The 24180-nt window shown below is 37.3% G+C and overlaps 1 protein-coding gene across 1 annotated transcript; it reads right to left on the reverse strand.

Annotated features, from left to right (window-relative positions):
* Window positions 1–11370: 11370 nt before the first annotated feature.
* LOC145994982 (uncharacterized) lies at window positions 11371–11778 on the reverse strand. Its single transcript, XM_083131514.1, has one exon. The coding sequence runs from the start codon at window positions 11776–11778 to the stop codon at window positions 11371–11373; it is 408 nt and encodes a 135-aa protein (XP_082987640.1).
* Between the last annotated feature and the right edge of the window lie 12402 nt (window positions 11779–24180).

A 24180-nucleotide genomic window follows, 5' to 3' on the forward strand; every position in this document is an offset into this window, starting at 1 on the left:
TAACTAACTAACTCCCTAGCCTTCTTAAACCCGAAGGTTCATGGCTGCAGCAACACAGGCCTTCCATCTGTCCCTATCTTGAGCAAGTTCTATATACTCTTTTCCACCCCTACCGATTTCCTTTAGGTCCATCTCAACGTTGTCCCTCCATCTTCGTCTTGGTCTTCCTACAGGTCTCTTACCATCAGGTTTCCCAACAAGAATCCTGTAAACTCCTCTTTCCTCTCCCATTCGTGCCACATGGCCTGCCCACCTAAGTCTTCTTGATTTAATCATTCTAATAATATCTGGACATGAATACAAATTATGTAGTTCTAAATTATGTAACCTTCTCCACTCACCTGTCTCCTCATCCCTTTTAGGTCCAAAGATTTTCCTAAGGATCTTATTTTCAAATACTCTCAGTTTATGTTCCTCTTTCAATGTAAGGGACCAAGTTTCACATCCATATAATACTACAGACAAAATTACTGTTTTGTATATTTTAGTACGTACCATTGTCAATTTATTTTATTTATTATGTTTATTATGGAGTGGGATAAGGAAAATACTATTGCATTTATTGATATACATATAAGAAATATGGAATCCTGTGGGACCCTAACATCCGGAGTACTACAACAAAATTCGTAAACAAGACAAAACTTAATTAATGAAAACATATGCGGCTGCTGCCACTTGCTGCGGTTTACTCATCGTCATTTGAGACCAGACTGTGAACTGTGTCGCACTCCCTTATCAATCATGCCACAGGGCGGATGATACGGAACGCAGTGATGATACGCGTCAAATCGGGGCCCATATCGTATCAATGATTGATACGGGACGGGGATACGATACGCTGGTTTGCAACAAGTGGATATCGCGCTTAACCGGGGTGCGCGTTGCATCCCACCTCCACATTTGGAGGTTGATTAACGTGCACCTCGTAAATTTACTGTTGCGCAGCAATTTTCATTAATCATAATTCTGATTAATTTGAATTTTCAGGTGCCCTAAATGCAAATGGAAATGAAAATCAGCACTTACCAAATTATTGCAATGATATTGGGCAGAGGAAACTAAAATATTCCATTAGGTCCATTTGTTGTCAACTAATGTAAACCAAATTCTGAATTTGTCAACAAGCCGAGACATAATCGAACTCTCTATAAGCGAATCTGCATGACCGATATTTTTGTCCACGTCCTGTCCATGCGATTGGTCCACAATAAGAGCTTTCAGTATAATCGGTATACAGCGATATGTGCAACAATCGGGAAACACTTAATCACCAAGTGATAGTGTTAACGGAAAAACTGCAGGAAGGCCCAATCCATAGACACACAAATAAATATATTCACTAGTGATTGCATGGTAGTATAATCCTATTCTGGGTATCACATTAAATAATTTAAATTCTAACACGAGATGGCGGTGTTATTTTATTTCTTCTAACTTCAATAACAAGCTAAAACTTCTTTGCTTATGTTTTCTATTACTCTAGCAAATTGTAACTTCAAACTGAGAGTAAGCTGCTTTTAATAACTTTGAAGAACAAGAGAGTTATTGCTACTGTATTCAAATATTTTTGCGATTACTCACGGGAGTTTGCGCACAGAATTAGAGGAAATTTGATAACAGAAGACCCATTTCCCAAGGTCACACATTATTCCTGCTAAGTTGATTCTTTCTCTCCAGATTGTTTTGAGCAAACAAAGTTCATGAAAAGTTAACAATAATATTAAGTCCTACTTACGGACATTATGTTAGTTGGTACTGGATCACGTGGAATCCAAACATGTTCTTAGCTCATCCTTCTGTCACAAACCTAAATGTGTGTCATTAGAATATTTAATGCAATTAATGAATTAGGTTAAGGGTGTGATGGAACTTTTCTACAGCTATTTCTTTGCGATAGATAATAAGAGTAATTTCAGAGTGCCAATACTTTCATGGAAGACGTGACGATTATTCCGTTGCAATAATATAATGGGAATAATATTGACCATATATATGGCATCATTATGAACAAACTGTACATATACAGAAAACATTTCTCAAAGGAATAATTAAGAACATCATGCGACCCGTACATAAAATGTCGCATTCCGAGGAATAATTTTATTTTTACATTTTCCTACAACGTGACAACAATACTAATTTGATAGGGTATCAATATTTTAACGAGGAGCTGCGGCGTTTACTTTTTAATAATAAAAATCAATTTCCACCCCTCCAAATCTTTGTGCGAAGATAACAGAAATTGTGTATAAACTACAAAACATATATTTTCTCATCGATTATTACTGGTTGATTCCATTGTAGAAGCTCTGTTATTTGTGTCCCCCTCACAAAAAATATATATATATATAAAGCAGAGTGCGTTAGAAACATCCCTTTCTGGATACCCCTCTCTGGTTGAATAGACATGTGGATAAAGTATGATACTAACCTGGAACCCCAGTTTACTAAGCCACGATGATTGGCAAAGTTCTAAAATCAGCACTAGTTATAGAATCGGAGTTCAAAATTGTTTACACACACAAAAAGTCAGATATAATTTGAGGTTTAATTTACAGCAGCACAAGGATGGTACAAGTTATTAGGTATCTATTTCATTGTTTATAATTAATTGGTATTAATATATGATTTTAATGTAGCCAAAAAAATCTCTAATAATTTGTCAGAGAAGAGAAATAAGAGAAATAAAGAAGAGAGAGAGAATAAGATAAATAAAAAGGAAAGGGGAAGAACATTAGAGAAAAGAAATGATCTAGAAAAGAAGAAACAAGCACGAAAGGAGATACTGAGACTCGAAAAGGAGGAAATAAAATAAAATAGAGAATACAGAAATTTTAAAAGAGAATAAATGTACAAAAAAATGTAGAAGGTAAGTCATTTTTCTTTATTTCAGAGGGAAGGTGACTTTTGGCTTCGTAGGACAACAGATAACAGGTCTTCTTTGCGGTCACCCATGTAGATAACTATGGACACGATAAGATTACAATGTTATCGTCGAGATTAGACAAGTGGTAAGAAAGCGACGTAATTTTTTTAAAAAAATATATTTATTGCGCTGCTTATATCCGAAACATACGCACTAAAAATCTACAAATCATTTCAAGGAAACAGAAAAAGAATTGAGGGAAAATTCTTGTACCCGTGGTAAGTTCACTACTAATACTTATGGAACCACTCAGTGCAAAAATTGCATAAGGTTCTTACACGTAACACTTCCGCAAATATCACCAGAATTAAGATAAACGTATGCAGGGCAATAAGTTTGGTACTAACTGAATTTCCTCGTGAAGCAAAATAGCGCAACTTTAAAAACAATTTGCACACTTAATTTCCACCTCAGACATGGAAAAAGTCAGAGCTAGGTGCCTGGGGCAGTGTATACAGCTCAAGTTTTGCATGAAGAGCGGTGAAAGTTACAGACAACAGAAGGTAAACAAGCAAAAGTGATACACAGGGTGGGAAATTTTCTTGGGAAGATTTTTTTTTTACAATCGTTACGCTCTGCTGGGTTTGCAGCCGTCGTGAAGTCGTTGATGTTCTTCGGTAATTTGAGGAAGGCAATAGAACTGCCTCAATCTGAAAGGAAGGGAGTGACGTTTAATTATTATTTTATTATTAACAAGAAGTTGTTAACCGTGTCTTCTTGGATTTTGATGGCTTGTAAAACGAAGTGTAGCTTCACGGAAAAACCGAGATTCTGGATTATTTTCCTTTGGGAATGTTAGATTTACGACTTGCTTGGTTTGAAGTGAAGAGAGTTGAAAGATTCCACGATTTCATGGATGATTGTCAACTTGCACTGGAGAACGATCTAATAAATTGTACAAGGGATGCTCTGTGAAAGATCATCATTTAAAAATCCGTACGTGATCAGACAATTTGAGCTTTGTATTTGTATTTTTCTAAAGGGTGTCCCAACAAGAACGCCGGATTTGAATTGCGTCATTATCTTGTTGTTGTTGGGTTGGCGGCAGTGTTCCTAAAAGTTCTGTTGGCACCTTATTTGAATGGTGTGACTATTGAACAATTGTGGTTCCAACAGGATGGCGCTACCTGCCATACCTCCCACGAGTTGCGGCACGACAAATTTCCGGGCAAGTCCTTTCGCGCAACGGCGATCAGAACTGGCCAGCGAGGTCACGTGACCTGACACCTTTGGGAGTATGTGAAATAGCAGGTTCATGAAAACAATCCCCGAACCCTACCAGAACTTAAGGAGGAAATTCGACGTGTCAATGGCTAAATCAACAGTGTAAGTGTCATCCAGTAATTTCATTGATAGAATGACTACACGCAGAGCAAGTCGTGGGGCACATAAATGACATATATTATTGTTCGTACGCAACTGTCAACATGTAACTACCCTTTGTAATGATGTAGAAATGTATGCCATTTCATGAAAATCAAATACTTTTTTCACGTTATAAAATCAGACGTTTTACTTGGGATTCTATGAAGATTGTATTTAATTGATAAATAGCCACTTAGAAAGGATCCTCCGTGCCCAGACCAGGAAATGAACCAAGAAACCTCGGCGGTGAAGTCTTTAGTCGACCACTTAATGCACTACCGGGACAAGGGAAACTTGTTGAGAGGAGGCGGATGTCCGTAATATTGAGATGAGACCGACACATAAGATATACGAGAATTTCGGTTATATCTAAATCGCTTCACTGTGCTAATTATTTAGACATAACAAAATGGCGTTTTATTTGTGTGTTTCTGTGAGCATAATTGTAAAGTCAAATGAACAAATGCCGGACCCTGTGGCCGAGTGGTTAGCACATCGCGCTGCGACGCCAAGGGTCCCGGGTTCGAATCCCGCTCGGGTTTGGTTGTTTGTGAATGTCCATTCATCAATTTCATCATTTCATCTTCGGAAATTAGTCAAGAGGCACAAAACGCGAAGTAAAATAATCTAAATCAATCAATCAATCGAATGAACGACTGGGATATTTCGATTTGATTTGATGATTTGGTTGTGAAAAGTTAACACACATCCCCACCAGCCTTCTGGGGATGGTGATTGGTTCAGAGTTTACCAACGATCGAACCTCTCAGATAGACCTCTAGGGTAATAATGTATGACCAAGTCCTTGTCTGGTCTTTTGTGCAGGAATTCCCAACCTACATTCTTTGGAATGAAAAGTTATTAGTTTTCTCTTTAAGCATATCTATCTACACCTACATTGGCAAGAGGTTTATATAATCATTTCTTTATATGTCAGATGTATTATATTATAGATATATACCGGAGAAGCAAAAGGTTTATACAATCGTTTACATACAAGATATATTACATCTTAGATATATATATATATAATTCACCTTTGGAATCATTGAAGTTACATTTAGTATAGTTAGTCATAGCTTCTATAACAGATCGTATTTGTTCTTTCCAAATAGAAGGCGGACATCTTTTCTCTTCACTTACTTAATCTACGAACAACGAATGCGTTATCTGCGAGAACAGTGAAAGTTTATGGTGCCAATGAAATTGCCTTCTGTTGGCAGTGAAAGGAAATAACCGCTTACATGGGAAGAAATTACTACGTAAAGGAGATGGTAAAAACGTAGTCACTGAAGAAAGCAGTGGTGCGGGTGGTGCTAAATGAAACAACACGCACACAAAGTGGTGAAGGAAAAAAACAGAGAAAGTGGTTTTACGTAAACCACAAATTTGCCTTTTCTTAATTACTAAAAGTACAAAGAGAAGACAACATATTTAATGGGTGGCAGTATCGTGCAGCCTTCTAGATTCACATGCTACTTAATTTAATATTCTATCACCACGCGATAGAATTGTCTGATTCTTTAGCCTCGCTTGTTTGTACAGTCACAAACACTTGTGGGTTGTAAAAAACCTACTTATTTCCAATGAGTTCGTTACTAGGCTTGTCGATTCCGGAAGATTTCTTTACAGCCTTCTAACTCTTTAGATAAAACTATTCTGGAAGCGTAATGTTCTGAATATCAGCTTTTCTCATGGACGTCCGAAAAAAGTGGGGAGGCAAGGGGGGCCGTGACCCTCCTGAAAAATGAATATCAAACTAAAAGTATATATTTCACATAGATAATTTTATTTCACTCACAGTCATTTATGTTTATCGTGAAGAGGGCGTTGCAAAATCATAATAACTTCGAACTGAATTGTTTCTCCAGGGGGTGACAATATTATGGGGGCATATACCAGGTTTTGACTCTCCCTGAAAAGAAAAAAAATCTTCCTTGCCCCTCCCTTGAAAAATCCTGCAGACTCACAGTCCCGCAACTGTGAATACAAACTTGAATCAACTTGATGAAAACAGCCTAGCAACCACGAATTTGTAATTAAACAAAATAAAATCAATATGCAGACACACAGACACTTCTGAAGCCGTAATGCCATAACAAAGTTCTTCAATATGAAATACTGTAAAAAAAGATAACTATAAAAAATATAGTAATACAAAAATCCCGGTAGATAACAAAGTTTTTCCGGGAGAGAGAGTTCAATTCCGGGAGACTCCCGGCCATTCCGGGACATATTCGTTACAACCCGCAAGCAGTGGCGGCGATATGGAGGGAACAGTTGTCCGCGCTTTTTGCCACTTTTGCACCCACACTATGCTAAACCTTATCTACCAAGGGAAAATAAACTGTCCTTGCCTCCCAGTATTGGAACCAAATCGCTGCCACTGCCCGCAGGTGTCCGTTCCTGTACAATTAGGCTAATCACGATGGACCGGTTGATTGTTGGAAAAATATGGACCTATAGAATACGCTAGAAACACGATAATGGCCTTATTGTCAACATTTTCTTCAAGTTTAGCAAAAATGGAGAAATTTATCTGGTTTCTGTATTGGAGAAGATAACGGAATACACTGTCAGATGGCAGAAGCCGGGATTTGAACCCGCCGCCTCTAGAATACGACACCAGCACACAAATCAAGTATTTTATCGAGTGCATCAAGTATATACAAGTATGGCAGGTGTGCCACAAGGTACCCCGCTGCGAACCACACCATCGAAGGGTTAACTGGGCACGTTATGATCCACCTACGAAAGCTGCTGCAACCAACATGCGACCTTCGATGCATCTCCCTGCTGTGCAACGGAACATAATCTTCCGCGTGGTGAGTTGCAACAATGAGCCTCCGAAAGAACTGGAGAGGGGGGCCTTGAACAATATAATGCGCCTGTTATTGTCGCGTCATTAGGTGTACAACTTTACAAGAGCTCATAATTATCTACCTTCCATGCGGGATCAATCATTTTGACAGCTTACAGTTAACGACTAACTCCGTATATGCAGATGATAGGATTTTGGCCCGTTTCAGTGATATTGTTTTCCTTACGAGGCATACATCTAGCTTTATCCGAGAATCGCTAGTCAGAATTTTATATGTATTTATCACAGGGTTGCAGTGGCGGCGATTGGGTTCTAAAACGGGGGGGGGGCAAGGTACCAAAACAGGGGGGCATAGACAGTATACTTGCCTTTGTAGATAAGGTTTAGCACAGTGCAGGGGCAAAAGTGGCGAAAAGTGGGGGCCTCGTCCCCCTCTAATCGCCGCCACTGCAGGGATGAATCTCCAATTACGATAGTTGTACATATTTTCTTAAGCTACCCTCTGCAGTGCACATTGCAACATGTCGTGTTCACACATTCTCAATCTCGATCCTTTGCGGAGGTGATGTAATGAACACCACCCTTCTGCTGTCTTTATCCCCCCGCGCCCAGAGTACCGACATATTCAATGCACTGTCACATTATCCAACTTCCTATCACTAGAATGAAATCGCGTTATCTCCCGGCGCGGGACCCGCCTTTCTGGCAGTGACCCTCTGTTGCCGCGTTTACCTACGAAGGAACTTGCGGTCAAACAGCCAACTAGTCCTACCGCTGCCCCCCCCCTTCCCCTGTTGGGGCAACAAGCGCCAACCTTTCAAACCCTCCTCCTCGACTGAATTGATTGAATGACGTACAGTTTAAAGTGGGATCCTAACCACTATGTGCCTCCACCGGGTATCGAACCCTCCTCGTGGAAGCAGCCAGAGGGGAAAAAAGGATTTTGTTCCAATAACCGTTCTAAGCTGTGAATGGGAAAGCACTTTCCATTTACTTCAAGATATTTGTGTCCCCCATTCTAGAATATTGTTCACCAATCTGGAACATGGCTGTCCATTCTCATACCTCCAAGATCGACAGTGTTCTCAGCTTTTTCCTCTCCATCGTTCGATATAGAGTGCCTGCCCTAAGACACCTGCCTAAGAGAGATCTTCTTGTAAAACTGCATATTAATACTCCAGAAACTCGTACATACATTGCAGATATGAAATTGCTATATAAGATTATAAATGGAAACTTAAGATGCAGCATCCCACTCCACGAACTCTCCCTCAGAGTGCCTACACATAAAACACGGAGCAAGGAAACTTTTCACACTACAACTCCCAGGCTCTCACTCATACAACGATCACTATTCCATAGGCTACCGAATCAGTTCAATATAATCTCAAACCAAATAGATATATTCACTTCATATTCATTTTTTATCAGCAACATAGAAAAAATTGTACATAAGTAATGCTTTTGTGAAACTGATCTTTTTACCTTGGTCCTTTTTTTTGGCTTGTTTTATTTTTGTTTATTTTATGTTATCCGTTCTTTTGTTTTTAATCTTAGTCTATTGTTTTATTGTTGTTTCTTTCTGGTTTAAAATGGCTTCTGCTGTACTGGAAATTTCAATAAATAAATAGCGTGACTCTACTGTAGTCGGATATTTTCTTTCCTTCCACTCTTTATCATCTTCACTTACTTTCTTTCTCTTCCTCCCTCGTTTCATTATTTCCCTTTCCCTCTCTCTCTCTCTCTCTCACACACACACACACACACTTCTTTTCGTTTTATCTCCTTCGCTTCTTTTCTTCATTATTTTCCCTTCTCTGCTTCACTTCTTATCCTTTCTCCCCTTCTCTCGCTCTTTCCCTTCCCTTCTCGTTTCCCTATTTCCATTTCTTTATTTGCTTCTGTTCTCTCTTCCTATTTCTCTCACACTCCTCTCTCTCTCGAGCTCATGTTCTTTATATTCCTTTCTCTCTCTCTCTCTCTCTCTCTCTCTCTCTCTAGTTTTCCCCTTCGTATCTGCTGTCTCTCATTTCCCTCTTTGGGTGTCAGTTTCCTTATTTACCACTAGGGCCCGGGACTTTATGCTACAACATATTTTTCATTTGGCTTCGGATCTAATATTGGGCTGAGATCTTTTTTACATATCTGATGAAAATCAGCCGAAATAGACAAACTTGACAAAGCATATTTTGACATATTTCACCAATTTCGCATTTTTACAACATATTTCTTCAATTTTGTTGTAATAAGACATATTTCTGTATAATTTCGTAATTCTCTCGCATATAATCTGTTATTTCATATTTTTTCTTCGTAGCTTTAGCACAACGGATAGTTCATATTGTCGATGGCAGGATATGGAAATTACGGAGGAAGAAAGGTGCCGTCTTTTCTTAGTACAGAACAAAAATATCCCCACTTTTTTTTATCCCGCCGACAATTGATAGCCATGCAAACATTGAGTAAATATGTTCTCTCTCATTGTTGCACGGGAAGTAAAGAAGTTTCGTTCTCATTTCTTTGCCTTTTTCTCTTTTCACAAAAATCAGTCAAAAGTAAAAATAACATTCGGTACATTACAGCCCCTACTCTACTCTATCGGGTATGGGAGAAATTCGAGAGTAATGTTGTGCATATTTTTGGCTTTAGTGGGAATTTTTCTGACATATTTGTAATTTTTCATGACATATTTTCCAATTTATATGACATAAGTACATACATATTTTACAGTTTTATAGGACATAAATTCCCGGGCCCTATTTATCACCTTTCACATCGTATTTTCTCCCGACTTAAAAAAGTTCCTTTCTTACAATGACGTCAACATATCCCTCTTAAGGATATAACTTCACGAGTTTGAACCCCCTAGGAAACTTTTCTGTCTAAAGCCAGGAAGTATTGGCTCGTAACTCCAATAACCATGTAATCCAATATTTCTACCCATTCTCTGTCCACTGTAAGACCGAAGTCGATGTAGACAACGCACGTGGCTTCCATAGTCGTGCGCACGGAGGGGCAGGGGAGAGGCAAATGCCCCCCTAATTATGGACGTCCGCATATTTTTCCACGGAGGGACAAGCAAGGTATTTTTTCCTGGGGCACATTACCCCGATAATAGTGCCCCCTCAAAAAACAACTCCTGAATTTGAAATTATCTCATTCCTGCACCCCCATTATAATAATTAATGTACATTATTATAACTGAAATCAAATCATACGTGTGAAAATGTACTTTTATATTGACATTCGTTTTCCAAGGGATGATGTGGCAATCCTTATCCCCTTCCAGACGTTCATGCCCCAATATTAATATACTGAGATGCAAAAAAAAAAAAAAAACGCAACACTTGAAAATTTTACAGACAAGGTGATATATTTAATCCAAACTCTTTATGACATGCTTGTAATTATAAGTTTTGCAGAAAATTGTGTATTTTCTTCTTGCTTCAATATTTCTAACACAGAAAGAGTAATTTCTTTAATCAACTCGCCATGAATAACGTGCTGTAACGTAACGTAAACTGTACAGTCATTGTGCACACTGAACATTTCCCATTATTTTGTGAAATTTTTCTTCCACTTTGATCTCAGGCATATTCTTCTGACTCCCTGTAGCACTTCACGAGATTTTTTTACTATTCCGATCATATTCAATAACGTGTGTTGTTCCCTCTGGCATCAATTACAGCATGCATCCTGTGAGGCATACTCCTTATGATGGTAGCGATGTCCTGCTGGTTGATTCGCTCCCATTCCTGTATGAGGACTTCTCGCAGCTTTTGCAGGGTCTCTTGGGAACGATGGCGAACATTTCTCCCTAAAATGTCCCAAACGTGCTCGATAGGGTGAGATCTGGGCTACGTCCTGGCCACTGCATAACTTCAATTCCAACATCATTCAGGTAACAATTGACACATTGCGCTACATAAGGACGTGCATTATCATGCATGAGCATGAAATTCTCACCAATGTAGTGAGCAATGGGAATAACATGATCTCCAAGGGTTTCTTCAATGTAGCGGTGTGTCGTGAGTAATCCACCATCCACAAGAACCAGGTCTGTTCGTGCAGTCAAGCATATCCCTGCCCAAACCATCACGGATCCACCGTTGAATGCTGTCCTTGACGAAAATGTGCACGGTAAATATCTTTCTCCTGTCCTTCTCCAAACCTTTTCTCTTCCATCTGGAGATCTAGGCTACATCGAGACTCATCAGAGAAGAGAACTGCTCCCCACTGCTCGTCATTCCAGTCACTATGGTGTGTTGCAAAACGCAAGCGATCCTTTCGATGTTTTCTTGTCAGTTCTGAGCCAGTAAGCAGGTCTCCTGGATAAGAGTTTGGCATCATGCAACCTTCTTCTCACAGTCCACTTGCTGACATTCACACCTCTCACTTGTTCAAGCTGATTTCTGACTTCAACTGCAGTCATGTGGCGATTACGGAGAACCTTAAGGCGCAATAACTGGTCATCTCTTGCAGATGTTGACCGCCGCCGTCCAGAACCCGGCCGTCTAGAGTATGTACCAAGCTCTCTGTATCTCTGGATGGTACGTGAAATTGTGGACGGTGTGGTACGCAACATTTGAGCAACATAACGCAAACTGCGCCCATCCTCTACCAATGCAACTGCTTTGGCAGCTTTCTCCGTACTTAATGGCATCTTACCTCCTTCAAGTGATGGATTTCGCATGCAAAGAAAGAAGACACAATCAGTGAGTGGCAATAATGGCTTACTTGCTTTTGTTGTTGAAACAAACAAATTTTATTGCACAAGAATGCAGCTTAACGTGTATGTCATTGTGGTTGCGTATACACTTTGTTACCATTGTTGAGCTTATTCTGCTGCTGAATTGTCTTTGTATACATTGTTGTCAATTAAAGTTATAGAAAACGTACATAGAAGCACAAAGTAACGGTTAAAATTGGCATGTCATCATATTTATCAATATTTTTGAGGTGTTGCGTTTTTTCTTGCACCTAGAAATTTAAAATAGAGGAATCTTATCGATATTAAACGATCAAGAAAATGAAGTATTTTCAAGCCGACGAAAGTTCAAAGCAACTACGGGGAAGGGGGTGCAGTGACGCAACCACAGGGGGCAGGGGATATTGCCCCCAAACTTGGACGGAAATCAATTTTAGGGGGCAAACATGGAAGTAACGGAAAGCACGACTAGCAGAATCTAAGAGTAGCAGGACAAAAGGATACCAAGATGGAATTAGTTTTCACGTCTATCCTGCATTATTTCTTCCAGGCGGCCAAACGCACCTGCAGTGGGGACACAGAGCTGAAATCGCCCCCTCGATTTCAAATTTTATACAAATAAAAATACATTTCGTAAAATTTTCTTGCTCGCTTCGCTCGCAGTGTCTACTTTTCTTGCAGGTTTGTCAATTACAGAGCTGTAGCTAGGGGACGGTGGGAGTTGGCCCTGGAAGTCGAACGATCTAAATGGAAAAAAAATATATACGTATATAAAAGAGAATGCCATGGCGCTCCGTGAAAATTTTTGCGCCATATTAAATAAATATTGCTTTCATTTAGCAAGAATTTTGATCTCAAAAGTTCCTTGCTCAATTCCCTCGCAATTTGTTTTCTGTAATGCATTGCAAATTACCAAGGAGAGAAGCCACTGCAATAAAACTTAAACAGTGAGATAAATTTAGTTTTATCTTTCCTGACTGAACTTTCATCAAGGCATTTTCCTCCCTCCATAATCAGAGGGTTTGCGCACACCTATGGTGGCTTCTGAGAAATCCTATTGCTATTGGTTATTCCAATGACAGCTGTGCAGGGATCATGCGTGTAGGAATACAGTGCATGTGATAAAGCCGCAGCACTCAACGTAGCTGCTATATTGAAATTGTGGGACCTTATACAGTACTATGAGCTGTGCAGCTACGAGTAATATATTCCTGGACAAAATAACACTTGAACTACAGCGCCTTGAATAACGTAGTGTGGAAAACGACCCAAGAAACTGGTTCCCCGAGACGATGACAAGTAGATGGCAGTGCGATCGACCCAGGTGCTAATTTTGTTATGAAAGTAATGCGGCTTAGTTAGTTTTTGCAATATATTGTGTAGATTTGTTTGTCTTGAAAGGCGGTAAGTGAATTGATGGAAACAGTTATATTTGTGGAGTGATTTGCAGTCACGAAATGGCATTACTTTACACAGAAAAGTAACATAAATACGTTTTATGTGCAACGCAACACGAGCAGCAACATCGCAATGTGAGGCTTGCTACGCCCCTTGTGGTACGTACTTACATGTTATTTACCACGGCTACAGATATCTTAAACTCAGGGGGATAGGTTCTTTGTTTGAGAATTCCAAATAAGAAAGCGTTTTATAGCCAAGAGGATATAGTAAAATGCGGATCTATATTCTGAGAACTTGACAAAATACAGAGAAAATATATATATATGTATAATCGAAAAGGCTTCTTCCTCTTTTATTATCAAAAAGGCTTCTTCTTCTTTTAAATGGCTTTATCTTCTTTTAAAATGCTTTTTCTTCTTTTAATATGGAAAAAGCTTCTTCTTCTTTTATTATGGAAACGGCTTCTTCTTCTTTTAATATGGAAAGGGCTTCTTCTTCTTTTTCTTTGAATTTCTTCTTCTTTTATTATGGAAACGGCTTCTTCTTCTTTTAATATGGAAAGGGCTTCTTCTTCTTTTTCTTTGAATTTCTTCTTCTTTTATCATCAAAAGGCTTCTTCTTCTTTAATTATCGAAAAGGCTTCTCCTTCTTTTATTATGGAAAAGGCTTCTTCTTCTTTTATTATCAAAAGGCTTCTTCTTCTTTGATAATCGAAAAGGCTTCTTCTTCGTTTCTTCGTTTAATTTATTATCTTCCTTTAAAGCGTAATCTTATTTATGTGCTCGCTTTCCTCCCGCTTCTTTGTCAAACAATACAAGCTATACTTGTAGAAAAAGTAGGGTCGACTAAACTGACAATAGCGCCACCTCCTATTTGACGACCAAAGGGGAATAACCAGGATCGCTAATAACAAGCCCTGCCAATGGCCCAGTGCGACTAATAAAGAGCGCAACCGAAAAGTGCTTCGAGGCGTCTAATTTGACACACCGCCACCGGGGACAAACAACCAAAACACTGACGATGTTCTCCTCGTCAGGAAAATAAAGAGATAGATTTCTGAATTCGTTCGTTTACTTAATAACTTTCCTAAACGTTTCATATGCGGCCATATTCTTAATTCTTTTAATTTACTATAAACAACATTCTATTTACTTCTTTTATAGTATTTGAACTCTTCTTTTATATATTTCTCAGTTTACTATAATATATATAATCCCTTTTCTCCGCTCTAAGTCTTTTATAATTTCCTTTTCTCCTTTTATATAGCGTGCTGCCATCTCTCGTCGATTCCGAGAAACCATTCCTCCTTGCAACTTTCATTGTGTCATCTAAATTGGTACGTGACAGGCTGGACGTCGAACGTTGGATTGTGTACACAAGTTTATTTTTGTATGCTAATAAAATTTATCTTTTTGTGTGGGAACACTAAATAAACAAATACCCTTTTCTTTACTTGAACGATATCCACTAGAACAACTAGGCACAAAACAGTGGCGATCATATCTTCGAGACATGGTGAAAATATAACTCAACCAACGCGTTGTTTACATTTTTCCAGTAAATGGGAAACTAAAAGTGTCATATTTCACGCTTGCGAGTTTTTGGGCGGTAAGTTAGGCAACACGCGAGTGGATGCAAAGCAGATCTTTGAAAAATAAACGAGTATTGTCTGTGTGAATTTCCATTAAATAATGTTTGTGACAATGACAATATTTATGAACCTTTCAGGATAATGCATGCACAATATTAATTCTCGCGGCAATTGTCATATTACGAGTTACGAGTAATAATCCATGCCTATGTTTTCTTCCGTATTGTTAATAAAAACTCAAGGACAGGTCATGTTCGACGGTTCAGAATGTTCTTTAATATTTTCGCGAGTAGACCAAATATCATAAAAATTTTCTGATACAAAGAAATGTTACAAGGAAAAGAATCAGACGTTGCAGCAAAAACTCCATTATAAGCAGACGAACGCCATGCACCTGTACCGACACCAGCGCCTCTAGCGGTATCATTTCTGAGTAGAACCTGCCAGAGGGGCCAGAACCGTCCGTTTTCCACACTACATTATTCAAGGCACTGTACTTGATCTAATCAATAGGAAAGGAACTATTGCTCAGAAGTCACGTGGTTTTGTTTGGTCATAACTTGAAGCACCCAGTGACTTGCACCACTGGTTTTATGCAGATATTATAGGACGGGCAATAAAAACATTGTCGAGCAATAAATCAACAGCCAAATAAAAAAGAAAATAAAAGCAATAAAGGTCCACTCACGACTTACAACTTTGACGATAATAAAACTGATTCTTCACCGGGGAAGATGAACTTTTCGTATGGAGTAACCCGAGAGCTGGTTCCCCCAAAAGAAAAGAAAAGCCTTTAAAAGCTCCCTGTCTACATTCTAATCTGCTTTCGCGGGGAATGTGTGATTTCAGTCAAGCGTAACGCAGACTTTCATTCTCATTTCCTCCGACGAAAGTTTTGCCTACTTCTACAGACAAATTAACCAGCGTATGTATGCGTGAATGTGTGATCTCCCTCCTCCCCCTCTACCCCTTACGCACCCATTCGGAGGAAGTCACTGCCCTGCTTCTAAAGAAGAGAAAATAAGTTTTCTGCCGTACTTTTAGCCTTCATTCATTCTCGCAGTACTGACTGTGAGGAAATAATTTAAGGTGATCTTATACCCTGGGGAAAGTTTGAACATTTCGTTGTCATTCCTGTAACTTTGGTCACAATTATCTGGAGAACGAGTCGACAGAAAATTTTTAAATTTTACCTGAGCACTGAGAAAGAGTGTTTCTAGATATCCACTTTTCGATATTTTCATTTATTGCACAATCGCCTTGAAATTTAATTACTAAATTTTACTCTTCAAATATCGTACAGAGAGAAGACAGATAATTAGAAAAGAGAAATCAGGGGAGAAAAGTGAGCAATAAAAGAAGGAAGGGAGGACAGAGAACAGAAAAAGAAATACAAACAAAATGGTAGATAGCGAGAGAAAATGCAGGACAGAAAAACAGAGAATGAGATAAACGAGATAAAGAAGCATGTAGCGAAGCAGTGACGTAAGCTGACTGAAGCCGCACAACAAGTCAGAGGGGAATACCATGCAGCCGGAGCATAAGACAACTTTATCAAACTTATGTAGTCTGCAGCCTTGAGTCACCAGTTCTAAATTGAGTTAACAGATCATCATCACACAGTCCTCAAGCAACCCATTGCACACTTGCTAACAGATCCATTGAATGGTTGTCAAAGATTTGGGTGGGCTACATCTTGAAGTAAAAATGTATTTTGTTATTTACATTGTTATTACGTGAATCCAACCAAGGATTTTTTTATCCAGTAATAGATAAAATATCAATATTTAACACTTTTAGTCCTAATCACGTATATATACGGAGTTCCCGAACTTCTCTAGTGTGCGGATCACGTATATACACGGAGTTGAATTCAAAATTTATCTCAACGATCATTTGCCGTACATTTACGGAGTTAGCAGTCCTGAGTAATGTTTGGACATCGTACTTAATTATACTGCCACTAGATGGTGGGCAAATGCTCATAACGGTTCCCTTTTCTACAGTGCCAGCGATTAGGGGGGGGGGGCAGTTGCTCCCAATTTTCGCCACTTTTGCCCCCGCACTATGCTAAATCTTACCTACAAAGGGAATTATACTGTCTTTGGCCCCCTAGTTTTGGCACCTTGTCCCAACCCCCTCCCCAGTTTTGGGACCCAATCGCCGCCACTGCACGTCATATATCTTGTCAACTTTTTATTTTTAGTACATTTCATATAATTTATGATGAAACGTCCAAGGTAGCCATGTGAGTAGACTTGATAACCCTTAAGACCAAACAATAGAGCCTTTAATTGACATTAATGGGTTTTTTATTCATTATCGAGGGGTGACGCTATTGTTATTTAATCTTGCGTCACGTGTCGTGGGTGGAGGAGGAGATGAGTCATCGATGACTCATGCACACGTGTGAGTTTGAAATTAATGGTTTTCCATTAGTGCACAAAAGACACTATTATGTATTCCGTTTTCGGCCTAAGCTAACCTTTTGTTGTATATTATTAATGCGTTTCTGCCGGATATGAGTCACAGATGATTTATACTGACGTTGGAGTTTGGAATTAATGGTTTCTCCATTAAGGTACAAAAGACACTATTATGGAGTTCGTTTTCGGACTATTCTAACACTATTGTTGTATTTTATTAATGCGTTTCTGCCGGATATGAGTCATGGGTGCTTTAGGCACACGTGGGAACTTGGAATTAATGTTTTTTCCATTAATGTACAAAAGACATTTTCGGCCATTTTGGCGTCGGTGGTGAGTCATATTTGGTATAATTAAGGATCCGGATTTACCCGTATTCAACCGGTGCCGACGCGTTCGATCGGAGGTAGAAGATATTATAACACATGTTCGCTTTAAAGGCGAAGAAATTGAATGATGTATCCTATATGAAAACGAAGTATGCGAGCAGAATCCATGTTATTAATATTAACCTGTTACGGAAGAACCTGTTATGTGGTTGCATTCATCGGCACCCCCAAACCGCGCGCGTTCATGGACACGTGAGGGGAAAAAAAGGTTCTCTATTGTTACGGCCCCCATCGCTTGGTCTTCTTCCGAAGTTGAATGGAAGTCAAGTGTCGCCAAATTTTTACACACGAGTATTGATTTTCTTTGAGGTTCCAATTTTATTTGGTGGAAGTAATCTACGCGGTATTTCTGCCGCCTTTCGTAACATTGCAAAGACTATTTAACCAAATCCGTAAGGAATTTGGCTGAACTAGGAACATTCAGTTCCAGTATCTACAAGTTAAAGTGGAGGCGATCCACTATTTGCCCTTATTTCTGGGTTGCGAACCACAGTCCATTTGATTATTGCCTTATAAACATCAGGATTCACGTAAAATTGACCAGATGTTTTTACTGTTAGAGACAATATTTCGCATTTTTTGTGTATTTTTACTCAGAAAACGCTATTTGAAGGATTCAAGCAAGAGTTCGCATGGGAATTTAGACACACAAACTGTGTTTCTTCAACTTTAGCTGAAATTTAGGTTTATTTTTTTACTCTAATATCACAATTTCTTCTATTCAGGCAACATTTTTTATTAAATTTTGGACTAACAAAGACATTTTTCAACTTTTAACTTGTTATTTTAAAAGTTTATTTCCATTTTTTACTCTAATATCACAATTTCTTCTATTCAGGCAACATTTTTTATTAAATTTTGGACTAACAAAGACATTTTTCAACTTTTAACTTGTTATTTTAAAAGTTTATTTACATTTTTTACTCTAATATCACAATTTCATCTATTCTTGCAGAAGTGTTTATTGCAATTTTGACTTGCAAAGATAATTTTTCAACTTCTTTTATTATTTTTTCTATTTATTGCCTTTTGTATCTTATATTTTTAATTCTTAACTTTGAGTTTTGTTCTTTATTTAAAAAATTTCTCTAATCACTAAGGAAGAAGTACTTTTAAGTAAAACTGTACCCACAAAGTTTATTATTACTATTATTATTAGTATTATTATTATTATTATTGTTGTTGTTTTTGTTTTGATGTAGTTGTTGAATCTTGTTGTTGTTGTTAGGGTTTATTGACTTCCACTACGCTATTTTTGGTTTGCTTCGTAGGAAAGTTTGTTTATTTTAGAGTTTCCTCGGTATTTTCTTACTGTTAGGGTAAGTAAAGTTTCCTAAATATATGAGTAGGGTTCCATGTATTCTTGTTCTTGCATGTTTTTCATATGATGTGATCACCACAACTCTCCAAGTGCTTTTACTGCATGTTTCCATTTTTATTGAGGCTTAGTGATTCCTAGAGCCACTTTATGCATGAGAGAAAGCTTGAAAATTTTGATCTCAGATAGCCGTCAACCTTATGTCAGAGTATTTTCGAGTATATTTTAGTCTTATTATGGCCCACTAGAATATCATGGCTTGCTTATTTTTTAAGTATGTTGCGCAGTTATTGTATTTTTGCTTTTGCTTTCTAGATAAACTGTATGAAATGTTTAATATTTGTACTTTTTGCACTTATAAGAGGCCAAACTTTTACTGTAACTAAAATTATTATGTCTCTAAGCACTGAAATCCCTTTACCAAGAGTACTATAACTGAATGTTTATTAATATTGTTTCTTTCATCCCTTAAATATAACAATTTAACAATATAATGACAAATCACAGGACAAGTCGATGTTAGCAGATGACTACGTGGCTCTTAAGTCCACCTGCCAAACTTTTCTTACCATGCTATTTACCTTTATAGTCTTTTATTCGGGTACGTTTCAAGTACTATTGACTTTTTGAGTGTTTGATTAATACCAGGGGTTATTTGTATCTGTTATGCTGTATTATTCGAGGCTTCTATTTTTTATTCTACAATCACTATATGTCCCTGAGAACTAAATTCCACTGACTGAAGCTTAAAGCTTAGGCTCTACAGCATGTTGAATGGTTAAGCACTGGTCAATATGAATTTTACAGAGGCTAGTAGGAGGCATAGGAACACATGTCAGAGCATTATTAGCGTGCAAGAAGCACTTTCAGGGAGTACTACGAGGAAACGAAGTTGATTTTTTTGAGGGCTTTACCAGTTACACAGCCAATATTTGCTATTTCAAGTAACTACATGTACCAAAACATTTTACAGCCCAACACTAACTAGACTTCAATTTATATTTTATTAGGTGCTAAATGTAGCAAGAACACTGATTGTACATACTTTTGAGAATCCAACTATTTCAGGATTTTTTCTATGTACCCATATTTTTATTGATTACTAACTTTAACAGACCAATCAGGAAGACGCCAAAATTCACTAAACTTAGTACTATAGTGTATGTGATTGCATGAAAAGTAGAAATTATAACAACCACAAGATTTCGCTTTTTTTGCTTTTGGGACTAATCGTGACGCTGAGGATGAATGGATGGCCAAAAATTTTAAGGACTGGATGTATTTTACCACTACAGACGCCTATGTAGAAACACTAGAGTACTGTTAGCTTTCAAAATTGAGGTTATACTGTACTGTTTTTTAAATATTTCGTATTTGGCACGCTTAACAAGTTACATTTATATCCATTTCAGGACAAATATTGCTAAAACTCTCAAATTAATGTGTACAACTTTATATTTCTGCTATCAAAGGAATTAACAACCCTATTTTACAAACAAAGGGTATTGTTTACACTTTATTTACTTCAATCTGAGACTAATATTTTACAGTAATTGAATCATTCACCCGTAGTCAATATTTTACTGCATCAGAAAGTTTGTTATTAATCTAATAAGTATCCTATTTTGTGCTATTCTAACGCAAACGTTGTTTAATTCACTGGTTATAATGCAAACTTTTGCACAAATTCGATATATTCACTACCTTCAAACCAAACAATTGTACTTATTTAGCGCATTTCATTTATATTTCTTGTAATTAACTTATGTTTCTTATAATTAACAATCTAAACTAATTACTTTGGCATGTTAAAAACCTTATTTTTTACTATTTCCTATTCTATCAGGTTCTATATTGCTGTTTTTATCAATTTATGTAAGACCACACTCTGGTAAATGCCTATATATTCTCTTTTATACACACGCACGCACGCTACACACACACTCACACACACACATTTACACACTTATACGAACATACATCTGACGTTTTTCAATATTTTGCTATGAAGTTTGCATCCACGCTATTCAATCAAGGGCAGGCAATGTAGTATTTATGAGTATTAGTAATCCAAAAGTGGTGTTTTTGGTGTCCAAGTTCAGATGAGAGTCTGCTATGTGCCTTTTGCAGGGGATTGCATGTGAAGTGTATCCATATTGAGCATTATTGAGTGTGTATGCTTCCAAGTTTTGCTGTTATTTTCCTATAATTCTGTGAGACTGTAGAGAGTTCTCCCTTTTCAACCAGTTTTCTTTCATTGATTGGATACTTTTTGGGAACTTAGCAGTTTTTTATGTTATGAAGCAGATTGTTGTAGAATATTTTGCATGGTCTTTTGTGATATTGAGTGGCTGCTGTAACGGTAGTAAGTATCTTTCCTTCTTGTGTTGATGTTCTCGTGTAGGTTTCCTATTTTCGGTCAAGTTGCAGTACTTAGAATAATCGCTATTGGCTTATTGATCTACGAAGCTCCTTTGAATAATCATTTGCATGTGACCCTATACTCCACGCTGTACTTTGTTCTGGGAGCTATCTTTTGAAGCCTTGGCATTCTGCTAGTACAGCATTATTATCGTAGAGGTAAATTAGTTCGTGAAAATATGTATTTTTCTGATTAACTATAGTCGCTTAGTTGTTCTAGCAGGTATAAGTAGTTACTGGTGATGTTGTTAATTTTCTATTCGCAGGGGCTATGTATGATGTAGCGTATTTGTGTTGCCTGTCCCTTTTTTATTCCTATGTTGTTGAGTTTCTCCATAAGCATGTCCTGTTTTACTCTATTCTATGCCTTGTTGCTGCTAGATATCTGAGGTATGTTGCTGGTTCATATCTGACTTAGCTTGTTTGACTATCTATTATTTTTGCTATGGCTGTGGCTATTGATGTCCCTTTCTGAATTCCATGTTGGTTTCTGTTTATCCTTGTTGCTGCTTGTTATCTGAGTTAGGTTGTTTGACTTCAGGACTATCCTTTTTTAACTTTATTGTTGAACTTTTGTACAATTTTGTTATTTTTGTTAAAATAAATATGTTAGTTGATATAAAATTACAGTAAATTTTCAGGAATTTATATATTAAATTTCAAAATAGTGTTATTTGCTAAAGATAGCGGACAAAATAAATTAAACTTTGACAAATACTGAACAAGAAATATACAAGTATGTTGATAAATATCAATTTTTAAAAATAATTTTGTTACTATAGTAAATAATATTACAAGACACAAAACAAATAGATTCAGTAAACAAATAAAAACAAATAAGGAAATAAACAAAAAAGCAATCAACAATAAAGTTAAAAAAGGATAGTCCTGAAGTCAAACAACCTAACTCAGATAACAAGCAGCAACAAGGATAAACAGAAACCAACATGGAATTCAGAAAGGGACATCAATAGCCACAGCCATAGCAAAAATAATAGATAGTCAAACAAGCTAAGTCAGATATGAACCAGCAACATACCTCAGATATCTAGCAGCAACAAGGCATAGAATAGAGTAAAACAGGACATGCTTATGGAGAAACTCAACAACATAGGAATAAAAAAGGGACAGGCAACACAAATACGCTACATCATACATAGCCCCTGCGAATAGAAAATTAACAACATCACCAGTAACTACTTATACCTGCTAGAACAACTAAGCGACTATAGTTAATCAGAAAAATACATATTTTCACGAACTAATTTACCTCTACGATAATAATGCTGTACTAGCAGAATGCCAAGGCTTCAAAAGATAGCTCCCAGAACAAAGTACAGCGTGGAGTATAGGGTCACATGCAAATGATTATTCAAAGGAGCTTCGTAGATCAATAAGCCAATAGCGATTATTCTAAGTACTGCAACTTGACCGAAAATAGGAAACCTACACGAGAACATCAACACAAGAAGGAAAGATACTTACTACCGTTACAGCAGCCACTCAATATCACAAAAGACCATGCAAAATATTCTACAACAATCTGCTTCATAACATAAAAAACTGCTAAGTTCCCAAAAAGTATCCAATCAATGAAAGAAAACTGGTTGAAAAGGGAGAACTCTCTACAGTCTCACAGAATTATAGGAAAATAACAGCAAAACTTGGAAGCATACACACTCAATAATGCTCAATATGGATACACTTCACATGCAATCCCCTGCAAAAGGCACATAGCAGACTCTCATCTGAACTTGGACACCAAAAACACCACTTTTGGATTACTAATACTCATAAATACTACATTGCCTGCCCTTGATTGAATAGCGTGGATGCAAACTTCATAGCAAAATATTGAAAAACGTCAGATGTATGTTCGTATAAGTGTGTAAATGTGTGTGTGTGAGTGTGTGTGTAGCGTGCGTGCGTGTGTATAAAAGAGAATATATAGGCATTTACCAGAGTGTGGTCTTACATAAATTGATAAAAACAGCAATATAGAACCTGATAGAATAGGAAATAGTAAAAAATAAGGTTTTTAACATGCCAAAGTAATTAGTTTAGATTGTTAATTATAAGAAACATAAGTTAATTACAAGAAATATAAATGAAATGCGCTAAATAAGTACAATTGTTTGGTTTGAAGGTAGTGAATATATCGAATTTGTGCAAAAGTTTGCATTATAACCAGTGAATTAAACAACGTTTGCGTTAGAATAGCACAAAATAGGATACTTATTAGATTAATAACAAACTTTCTGATGCAGTAAAATATTGACTACGGGTGAATGATTCAATTACTGTAAAATATTAGTCTCAGATTGAAGTAAATAAAGTGTAAACAATACCCTTTGTTTGTAAAATAGGGTTGTTAATTCCTTTGATAGCAGAAATATAAAGTTGTACACATTAATTTGAGAGTTTTAGCAATATTTGTCCTGAAATGGATATAAATGTAACTTGTTAAGCGTGCCAAATACGAAATATTTAAAAAACAGTACAGTATAACCTCAATTTTGAAAGCTAACAGTACTCTAGTGTTTCTACATAGGCGTCTGTAGTGGTAAAATACATCCAGTCCTTAAAATTTTTGGCCATCCATTCATCCTCAGCGTCACGATTAGTCCCAAAAGCAAAAAAAGCGAAATCTTGTGGTTGTTATAATTTCTACTTTTCATGCAATCACATACACTATAGTACTAAGTTTAGTGAATTTTGGCGTCTTCCTGATTGGTCTGTTAAAGTTAGTAATCAATAAAAATATGGGTACATAGAAAAAATCCTGAAATAGTTGGATTCTCAAAAGTATGT

This window comes from Lepisma saccharinum, chromosome 11 (assembly GCF_977018435.1).
Source record: "Lepisma saccharinum chromosome 11, izLepSacc3.1, whole genome shotgun sequence".
Classification (NCBI taxonomy): domain Eukaryota; kingdom Metazoa; phylum Arthropoda; class Insecta; order Zygentoma; family Lepismatidae; genus Lepisma; species Lepisma saccharinum.